The sequence below is a fragment of the Gekko japonicus genome, unplaced genomic scaffold (assembly GCF_001447785.1).
Source record: "Gekko japonicus isolate JY-2015 unplaced genomic scaffold, Gekko_japonicus_V1.1 scaffold1076, whole genome shotgun sequence".
NCBI classification, from domain to species: domain Eukaryota; kingdom Metazoa; phylum Chordata; class Lepidosauria; order Squamata; family Gekkonidae; genus Gekko; species Gekko japonicus.
This window is the reverse complement of record NW_015162512.1, coordinates 128,048-138,950: the sequence shown is the minus strand read 5'-3', so window position 1 is coordinate 138,950 and position 10,903 is coordinate 128,048. Positions and strand designations below refer to the sequence as shown.

General features: G+C 49.9%; 1 protein-coding gene across 1 annotated transcript in view; it reads right to left on the bottom strand.

Annotated features, from left to right (window-relative positions):
• The window catches only part of PTPN18 (protein tyrosine phosphatase, non-receptor type 18), a 103,708-nt gene that overhangs the window by 56,595 nt on the left and 36,210 nt on the right, over positions 1–10,903 (bottom strand). The window contains exons 2-4 of the mRNA XM_015406163.1: positions 5,012–5,120; positions 1,370–1,446; positions 510–605 (exon numbers count right to left, since the gene is read on the bottom strand). Of these exons, the coding sequence (XP_015261649.1) occupies positions 510–605; positions 1,370–1,446; positions 5,012–5,120 (282 nt within the window). The remainder of the gene's footprint in view (positions 1–509; positions 606–1,369; positions 1,447–5,011; positions 5,121–10,903) is intronic.

Here is a 10,903-nt window from a genome sequence, read left to right as displayed (position 1 = left end):
CATTACCATAATAGGCCACACCCAACAGCAGAAACCCATTAGGACTGGCTATATTAGGGGTGTGTGGCCTAACATGCAAAGGAGTTCCTGCTACAAAAAAGCCCTGGATTTGGACAACAAACAAGGTTTGACAACAAACAGGGTAAACAGAATAAGAAGCCAAAGGTGGGTGTGGCTGGATGAGCACACTTCTGGTAACATGGGGGTGTGGCCTAATATGCCAATGAGCTGTGCTGTCAGGGGTGTGGCCTAATATGCTAATGGGTTTCTGCTGTTGGGTATGACCTATTATGCTAATGAGTTCTTGCTGGGCTTTTTCTACAAAAAAAGCCCTGCATTTGGCAGTCCCCTCTCAGGACTAACCCGAACTGACCCTTTTTAGCTTCCAAGATCTGATGAGATGAGGCTAGCCTGGACCATCCAGGTCAGGGTGACCTTCAGTCCGATTTCCTTCCCAGGTCTTGCTTAAAAAGCCAAGATTCCACCCGCTCTCCAGCTGTTCAACTCACCTTGACCTTGTATTGCCAAACCATACGCCAGAAGTCAAACACTGTGAGCTGAAGAGGTCCTTGTGTTGCGATGTAGCATCTCTTGTTATCCACACCCTGTGAGGAGGAAGGAAATGGCAAACATGAAGAAGAAGAGGAGGAGGAGATTGGATTTATACCCCACCTTTCACTATCCGAAGGAGTCTCAGAGCAGCTTACAATCTCCTTTCCCTTCCCCTCCCCACAACAGACACCCGGTGAGGGAGGTCTTTCTGAGAACTGCTCTTGAGAGAACAGCTCTGAGAGAGCTTGTGACTGACCCAAGGTCACACCAGCAGCTGCATGTGGAGGAGTGGGGAATCAAACTCTTGTCTCCCAGATTAGAGTCCCAACCACTACACCAAACAGCACCTTCTGTTCTGCTGCACAGCTGTGCCCATAATTTTGCTGGAGAATACGATCGGCATTGATGGGAAGGGGGAAAACTCCTCATGTGGATGAAAGAACATGCAATGTAGAAGACAGAGGGGGCAACTTATTCAGCATTTGCATGAGCTTAAAGCCTTTGGACAGTCATGGCTTGTGTGGTGAAGCTCAGGGAATATCTCATATTGGCCTTAGTGATGGGTGATGGGCGTTGAAAGTGGATCTACCATGTCCATAGCTGCTGCGAGCTTCTGAATGTCAAGTGGAGCCTGGTGTGAGTGTGGACTGATGACATCACTTCCTGCCACGGGGCTTCACGCCTTCAGTGCTGAACAGCTGGAAGGACTGGCTCTGCCCATCAGCCATTCTAGGGGTAGGTAGGTAGTTCGAGGGGACTAGGTAAGGTGGCTGATGGACCTGCCAGAGTCTGGCTGGACGCGGCGAGTGTTGGTTACCTGGATGAAGTTGGCATTGATATAATCCGTCTGTCCTTCCTCCGTCAACAAATTCAGAACAACTCTGGTCTGATCGTCTGTGGGAGGCAGACATTTTGGAGTTAATGTCACGGAGCCCTGCTTCCTGATGGGGTTGGCTTGCTGAGGGTCTCAGGATGTGTCTCCAAGACAGTGGGAAACAGGAGGGACGATTCCTCCTGTTCAACCAACCTTGGAAACCTGGGAGCAGGCCTATAGCCAGGATTTTGTGGTTTGTGGGGCAATTTTTCCCCCTGGTAGGGTTGAAGTTCTCAGTGCAGAAAGAAAAGCCAGATTTCTGAAGATTATGACGCAACTCTTCTCAAGCTGCCTGTTCTACAAGGGTGTTCTTTTGCTAGTCATCACCCTCAGCCTCTTAACCAGTTAGCCAAAAGAAAGCTGTTACCAGGATAGATCTCTAAAATGCAAGCTGTCAACCATTTTAGATGACAGTTCTCAGCTGCTGCAAGTTAATCACCTCTGCCAGCCTAAGCAGCAATTCTGATAACAAGCTGGCAGGTGGGGGGTGATGACTTCTACAGTCAAGAAAGCTAACACTTAGGCAGAAAAGCTCTCTTGAAGGAGACCAGTTTCTGGACACAGAGTTAGACGGGATCCTAGAGGTCACCTACTCCAACCCCCTTGTTCAGTGCAGGAATTAGTCAACTACAGCTTCCCACTCTGCTTAAAGAGCGCATGCCTTTAAAAATATGTTTTAAAATGACTGAAAAAAGCATTTACAGGAGAAATTCTTGTGGGGCTGTGCCTTTAAGAAAGGGGGTGGAGCCCCCAACAGCCTCACCCTAGCTATGGGCCTGGCTGGGAGGTTCCTCCAGCTACTTCTCTGGTGGAGAAGAGCTTGCAACGTGGTTTTATACCTTGCTAAACCAGGACTCACGTGGCAAAGGAAGACCCAGCATCGACGCTGTTTGCATCAACATCCAACAAAGAAAGCAGTCCAGCATCCGTACCACTGGCTATGGCGGGCCAATTATGCTCCCTAAATCCAATGATTTAGGGATTAACTACAAATTACAGTCTGTTTAGGTCTTCCCCGGATATATACTCAGGTGTGCATTGAGAGTTTTGTGCCGGGAACCTAACTCCCAAGCAGTTGTGGGCTGATATGGATAAGGACCGTACCACGTACAGAGAGGGGGTGCTTAAGCCTCCCCTCCCCCCCGTGCCATTTTTGTGACTTGAAATGGCCCTGGAGGGGTACTATGTGCTGCATGTGAGTTTCGGTAATGGGTTAACAGCTCCTAGGGGCCATTTTGGGACAGGGAACCAGCCTGGGGAGCGGCTTAAACACCCTGTCCCCGCATGTCATTATTCTGATCCAAATCAGCACCTGGGAATTGGCACATAACTCTCAACATATGTGATTGTGTGGACCCTGGAAGGACACAAGGAAAACATAATGGTGCCTAGCTGTGTCTAAATGCAGGCCTTATCAGTTGACCCAAGAACATTCACCTATACAAATATGCCCTCAGCCGATCTTGAGATAGCCAGGGAAAAAAAATCTCTGCTAGGAATAAGGCTCAACAGGAATTGTTGACCTGGGTGACTGGGGCCGTATTCCTCCAGAGTCAACAGAGGGACCAGGGTTTTGGCATTTCATATTTAGAGTTACCAACCTCAAGGTAGGGCCTGGATAGGGTTACCAAGTACCTACCGCAAATCGGCGGGGGACATGTGCTTTCCTGCCTGCAACACACCCGCGTCGCACTATGCTGTTGCCCAGACGTGACGTCAGCATGCTGGGCACGTAGCCGGGTGACGCTCTGGCAACGAGGCTGAAAACTCGATGGTACCATCGAGTTTTCAGCTCCATTGCTAGAGCGTCGCCCGGCTACGTGCCTACGTCACGTCTGGGCGACAGTATAGTGCGGCGTGTGTATTTTCCCCACGGGGATGTTCCCACCAAGAACTGTGTGCCCCCCGCCGATGCGCGGGAAGTACTTGGTAACCCTAGGCCTGGAGTTCTCCCGGAATGACAACCGATCTCGAGACGACAGAGATCAGTTCCCCTTGAGGAAATGGTAGCTTTCGGGGGTGGACTCTATGGCAGTCTACCCCATTCTGAACATCTCCACTGAGCTCCCTTCCACTCCCAAGCTTCACCGGCCCTGGTGTTGCTCTGTAGGATATTGTAGCAGGAGCTCCTTTGCATATTAGGCCACACACCCCTGATGTAGTAGCCCCAGTAAGAAGAGCTCTGTAAGCTCTTGGAGGACTGGCTACACTAGGGGCGTGTGGCTTAATATGCAAAGGAGCTCCTGCTACAAAAAGAGCCCTGGATAATGCCATGCAGTCCACCTTCCAAAGCAGCCATTTCCTCCAGGACAAGCGGGATCGAATGTTTTAAATACATACTTTATAAATAAATGTGTCGTCTGGAGATCAGTTGTAATTCCAGTAGACCTCCAGCTCCTACCTGGAGACTGGCAACCTTAGGCACTGCCCTCAAATCTCCAAGAACCTCCAAAGCCAGAGTGGACAACCAGGGGACCAGCAGAGAAACCAAAGAAGAACATGTACTTCCTATTCAGAAGGTCCCCAGCCTGACATCTCATGTTTTAAAAAACAAATGAGCTCCCAGCTACTGAAAAAGGCCCTTCTTCTAGCTGAAACGCCAGACAACCACTGCCATCGGAGCAGACAAGAATGAGTTGGATGGATCTATACAAATAATTTGACATTTCCTTCAAGCTTCCTGGAGGCTGGGGGAGTAGCCCTGATTCTGTGAACTTAGGCAGATCACGAGAAGGGAGGGCAGGAAGGGTTGCCTCAGTGCTTAGTTCTTGTGGCCCTTTCTTACACGCCCAGGGAAATGCTGATCGCCTCTTTGGGGTCAGGAAACAATCTTCGTCCAGGCCAGTTTGGCCAAGGATCCTGGAGGGTTTTTGTTGTTGTTGTTATCTTCTGGGCCTGTGGCAGGGGTCACTGGGTGTGGAGTGGGAGGTATTTGTGAATTCCCTGCATTGTGCAGGGGGTTGGACTAGGCGACCCTGGAGGGTCTATGATTCCATGACCAATGGCCTAACTTGGTATAAAGCAGCTTCATATGTTCCGCATGCCCTGCGGACTTTGTGGCACAACGGCTTTCCCCTGAGAAAGTTCCTGGAGCAATTAGTTTTCCCCAGGGAAAGTAGGACAAACCTCTCCATTAGTCAAACACAGTCTTTGTCCCAGGGGCCAGCCCAACAGAGGGAGGAGGGAGGCGGCTGAATATTTTTAAAGCCCTGGTCTGCATCCAAGGAAAAGTCCCTCCCAGTCAACCAAACTTGGAAACCTGGAAGACCGTACGGCCACCAATGTTCACCTCCACCCATTTCAGTCAAGTAACTTCCTCTGCCTACTTCAGTTGAGTGGCCTGGCCTCCTAATTGGCTGAGAGCTCTATCTCTGTTGAACCCATTCCATTGCGGCTAGTCTACATGTAAACCAAGACAGCCAAAGGGTGGAGGGAGGCAAGGCGAGGGAGGAATGTGGTTGCACAGCTTGCTCTGTGGAGGAGGAGGAGAGTCAGGTGGGGAGGTACGAGAACGGCCTGTAACCAGGGCATCTGGATTCCTGAGAAGGGAAACTTCCATTCCTGCGTGACAATCTCCCGACTCACATGGCAATATATCCTTGTAACGGTTCTTCTTGAGGTTCTCCTTGCTGCCCCCGGCCTCTGTCGAAATGCTCTGCTGTTGCCGAAACGCCGTCGCCCGGGCTTTGATTTCCTGCCGAGAAACAGGAAGACGAAAGTCGAATGCGGCAAGAGAGGGTTACCTTGAGTCAAGGAGGAGGAGGGCGTATAGACAGTAGCCCGTTTCCCCAACTCTGTCCCTGGTCACTAGGAACTTTTGGACCTCTCTCTGACCGAAATGACACATTTGTTGCAACAGAACTAGGTTGTAGAGTCCTGAGGCGGAAGTGGATGCTACCACTTCACACTGGAGGTAGCGGAGACCATGTTTGTAATGCTCGACCATGTTTTCAAAAGCCATCCAAATAAAAAGCTAGTGAGTTTGGGAGTTTTCTGAGAATTGATTCGTCTTACCGCAAACCCTATAATGAGGGCCAGTACTGTAGACTCCCTAACCATAGAGTTCTGGAGAGGACTTGGGAAGGTTTGAAGAGACAAGCACTCATCGCTATCCCAAATAAGTATTTTAATTTTTAAAAGCCTAACAGTGAAGACTGTTCTGTCTCAAAATGTACTGTGGTTTCCAGAGGTCATTTCGGGGGGGATCGCGGGGGATCGCAGTTCCCCCGGGTGAGGTACGGGGGGCGGGGCACATGACGAAGCCCCGCCCCCTGCTTCCGGCCGCCCCGCTTCCGGCCCTCATTCAGCCAGGAGGAGGCAGGAGAAGAGGGGAGGGTAAGTTGCTTCCTCCCTGCCTCTCCCCACCCCTGCCTGCCTGGGGCCAGAGAGGGCCTTCGCGGGCCTTCCTTGCACTCCCGCCGGCCACCGTTGGGGGTGGGGGGTGTGGCCTTATGACACACTTCCGGTGATGTCAGGGGGTGTGGCATATGCTAATGAGTTATGCTAATGAGTTCCCCTAGCTCTTTTTCTACGAAACGACCCCTGGTGGTATCTCCCCTGAAGAGGTTTTTGATACCCACCAACTGGTATTAATGTCACTGCTTTGATAAAATGGCACAGGGCCAATGTTCCCCCTAAGCTGTGGAGTCTAGTGAGCAAAAATTCTACTTTCTGAGCTATTGGCATCAAAGTTTTGAGCGAGCAATTTGGCCACTGCATAAATTAGTTTGCTCTGGAGCCATCCCTTCCTGAGCTAAGACAAAATGTGTGAGCTGGAGGCTAAAAAAAACTGTGAACTAGCTCACACTAAGTCAGCTTAGAGGGAACACTAGCCCCCTCTCCTGCTCTGACCACCACCAGACCCCTCACTCATACCGTCCTTCCCACCCATCCACGTTCCGACCTGTGTGTCCTTCCTTCCCCCAACCATTTCTGTTCCTTCCGTTTCCCCAGTGCTGCTGGTTGGTGTGTGAAGACAGGAACACCACCACGAATTCAGGGCTCTTTTTGTAGAAAAAGCTCAGCGGGAACTCATTAGCATAATAGGCCACACCCAACACCAGAAATCCATTAGCCTATTAGGCCACACCCCTGCCAGCACAGCTCATTGGCATATTAGGCCACACCCCCGTGTTACCAGAAGTGTGGTCATCCAGCCACACCCACCTTTTGCTTCTTATTCTGTTTACCTTGTTTGTGGTCAAAACCCAGGGCTTTTTTTGTAGCAGGAACTCCTTTGCATATTCGGCCATACTCCCCTAATGAAGCCAATCCTAATGGATTTCTGCTGTTGGGTGTGGCCTGTTATGCTAATGAGTTCCTGCTGGGCGTGGCCAACTTGGGAGCCAGCCGGACCTCCGTTCCTGTGCGTTCCTGCCCCAAAATAGCCCTGACCACAATGCTTCCCAGAAGGGCCACCCTTGGACACTACCTGCGAGTTTTTCTGTGGCAGCACGTGACTGGGGGGCTCTGAAGCAGTGCCCCACCTCAGGGTATGCTGACGCCGGCCCTGACATGTCTCTACCCTTTCCAGCTGATTTTGGAAGTGGTGGACTATAAGGGAAGGGTTCATTGTGGGAGAGACTCGTGACTGAATTGTACCCATGTGATCGGGACACTTAAATGTTCTCTGAGTTACATAGAATCCATTCACAATTAGGCACATAGGCAAATGTCAAAAATGCATTTCAGTGGTGCCGGTCAAGGTCAAGGTTCCCCTTGCTCGAAAGCCAGTCGAATCCGACTCTAGGACGGCGGTGCTCGTCTCCGTTTCCCAGCCGAAGAGCCAGCACTGTCCAAAGACATTTCCATGGTCATGTGGCCGGCATGAAAGGCAGGGCTCCTTTTGTAGAAAAAGCCCAGCAGGAACTCATTAGCATAATAGGCCACACCCAACAGCAGGAACTTATTAGCATATTAGGCCACAGCCCTGACAACACAGCTCATTAGCACATTAGGCTGCACCCCCGTGTTACCAGAAGTGTGGTTATCCAGCCACACCCACCTTTTGCTTCTTATTCTGTTTACCTTGTTTGTTATCAAAACCCAGGGCCTTTTTTTGTAGCAGGAACTCCTTTGCATGTTAGGCCACACACCCCTAATGTAGCCAATCCTAATGAGTTTCTGCTGTTGGGTGTGGTCTATTATGCTAATGAGTTCCTGCTGGGCGTGGCCAACTTAGGAGCCAGCCGGAACTCCGTTCCTGTGTGTTCCTGCCCTGCTTGAGTGCAAGAACCACCCACTTTGACACCCATGGCAACTTAACACATCAACATATGCTGTACTGGGAGTGATGTTACCTGAATCCTCCCCACGTTTTGGTATCATTAAACTGTGTTGACCAACGATGTCTTGCTTAATCTTTTTCCCCCTTAGCTTTTAATTTCAGTTGGGGAGGTGAGGACACCTTGTTCCCTGATCTCCTGTCATGGACCTGATGATCCAGGCATCAGCTTACAGATTTCATATAGACACGTGGGTGGTGATTTACAGGGCCATTGAAATCAATGGGGCTTAGAAAGGTATAACTCTGCTAAGTGTGGCCCTGTAAACCACCACCCACATATGTCTATACGAAATCCCGACACCCAGCAATAAGATCTGCACAAATCCCGCAATCACAAAATTTCAATCTAGGGAAGGAATGGTTGCGAACAGGGATGCAATCAGTTCCACCCAACATCCATAACCTGATAAACACCAACAAGAGGCTCACAGGATTTGACTTGCCATGTAAAGTATGGATGACGGCTAATAGAATATGAACAGGCTTTGGCAGTTGTGCAGACCTGTTGTTTAAATGGGGCAAAATACCAGGGCCCGCCAAACTGTTTTCAACCTGTCACAGGAATGTGAGCATCGTGCTTTCCAGGGAGATGTGATGGAGCTCTTTGAACTCTCCCCAGCTGCAATTGAGTGGATTGAAAATTTAGATATTAGTATTTAGGGGGATTGCCCAATCAGTCTGCATACCCATTGTATCAGCTCGGTTACAGATTTTATATTATTATATGCTCCCTGTGTGTAACTCTGCCATACGGTAAATTAATAAATAAATGGCCCTGTCAGATACCACCCAGAGCACATAATGTTGGAGAGCTTCCGTGTCTTCAGGGAACTTGAAGTCGAATGTGGAGTTGATAAGACAACTCGTTGTGGCAATGGAGAATCCCTCCTCCTATCAAAGTTGGATCTGGGAACCAACAGTCTGAATTCTCCAAGGTGCATCTGCTGTCCCTAACCTTAGATGCCAATGAGACCACCAAGAGATTACAAAATACCAAAGGACTGCAGGGATCCAGGCCAACGTCCTTTTAATAGATCCATGGTCCCTTTAAGAGATCAATATGGTCTGGAGACCAGCTTTGTGGTACAATGTTCTATCCTGCATTGCAGAAGTAGTTGGAACCAGGGGTCATTTCCTGCAGCAGCGCACAGGAGCGACGCTCCGGCAGTAAAGAGCCCAGGGGGTGGGCACATGCAACAAGCCCCACCCCCTGCTCCCAGCAGCCCTCAGTCAGAGCAAGAAGCAGCCAGGTAAGTTGTAGAGCCCACCCACCCCCCCGGTTCAAAACAGTCCAGTGGCACCTTTAAGACCAAGTTTTATTCAGGTACAAGCTCTCCCTCTGCGAAGACAGATCTGCACGTTCCCCCTCCCCCCGCATAGCTAGCAATCCAAAACAGTCCAGTGGAGCCTGAGCGGTGGTGTTGCCTTCTGACACACTTCTGGTGATGTCAGGGGGCGTGGCCTATGCAAATAAGTTGTGCTAATGAGTTATGCTAATGAGCTCCTGCACCTCTTTTTCTATGAAATGACCCCTGGTTGGAACAAGTCGTCTTCTGCTCTGTCTACAGTCTTGCAGGCCTGTGCCATACTACTATGGTTAGGCAAAGTTTGAGGGCTTCCTCAAAAGGGTTGCCAGGCTTTGCAATTCACTTTTGGGTCCTGACCCAGAGGTTGGGAAACGCTGAGCTAGGAGACCGCATGGCTCCATCAGTTATAAGGACTGATGTGACACTTCCTTTTAGAAACAGAAAGAATGCTTCAGCCCAGTGACCATTAGGAGATGACCCCCGTTAACCCTGCGGGCTCTTGGAAATGACCCCGTTAACCAGAAATCACTGCCTTGATCCCTGACGCTCTTTACAAAATCGCACAAACTTCTGTTGAATTTATTTTTAGAACAGAGACGGTTCCTCTGACCCTGCCAGGATCTCCGGAGCAGGTTCTCCCGGTATAACACTTGTGTCTCATCCCAAAACTGGTTGAGACACTTAACAGATTTCTGTCTAGGACTCTGATCTCCACCCAAAGTTTCACCAGGTCAGGTGGGATGTGATGTAACACCCGACTCTGCCCTGGAGGCATGAGGCTCCTTAGGAGCGGTTAGTATTGTGTGTCTTTGAGCTATGCTATACGTTGCACAGGCAAGGTTGCTAACTGACCAGGAAAGAAAATGTCTTGTTCCTTTCACAGCGGTGGTGCCAGGAACTGCCGTCAAGTCGCAGCCAACTAATGGCAACCCCATACGGTTTTCAAGGCAAGAGATGTTCAGGGGTGGTTTGCCATGGCCTGCCTCTGCCTTGTGACTTCCTTGGTGGCAGGGCCGGCTCACTCACTAGGCGAACTAGGCAATCGCCTAGAGCGGGCCGGCCCTTAGGGGCGCCAAGCTGCACCCGGCCCCGTACTCTGGGAGTTTCTTGATTATTTGTGTTTTTCATTCTTCCTAAAATGCATTTATTTTTGAAAATTGGTGGGCGCATGGGGGGGCGCCAGAAGGGATCCTCGCCTAGGGTGCAAAATAAGCTGGGGTGCAAAATAAACCGGGGCTGACCCTGTTTAGTTTCCGAGATCCGACGAGATCAGGTTGGCCTGGGCTACCCGGGTCCTTTGATAGGGGGTTAATATGTGAAGCTTTCAAGGCATGAACTTAAATACCGTCCTCTGATAACGGCCACTGATCAAACTGGTTTTAAACAGACATCTAGAGGAACCAGCTAGAGGCAACCCTACTTTTTAAAATTTCCTGCTTTGAGTCCTTTCTTCTTCATTTTAGGCTCAGGATCAAACATCAAACTTGATAGTTTCCTCTTTCTTCTTCTTAAGCCTAGAATGTCCTTCCCGGATGTACCTGCCATTATTATTTCTTTAATTAGGATGTTTTTATGCCGCCTCTTCAGAGTCCTACTCAAGGCAACTTATAATTAAAGGCATTAAAATATAAGAACAAACAGTTAAAAAAAACCCACTGGACATAAGCAGCGTAAAAACTGTCAATTAGGGGAGATCTCCCACAATTACAATGGATCTCCAGACAAGAGTGATTAGTTCCCCTGGAGAAAATGGCTGCTTTGGAGGGGGAACTCCAGGGGTCATTTCCTGCAGGAGCGCACAGGAGCAGAGCTCCGGCAGTAAATAGCCCAGGGGGTGGGCACATGCAACAAGCCCCGCCCCCTGCTCCTTCTCTCCCTCTTTCC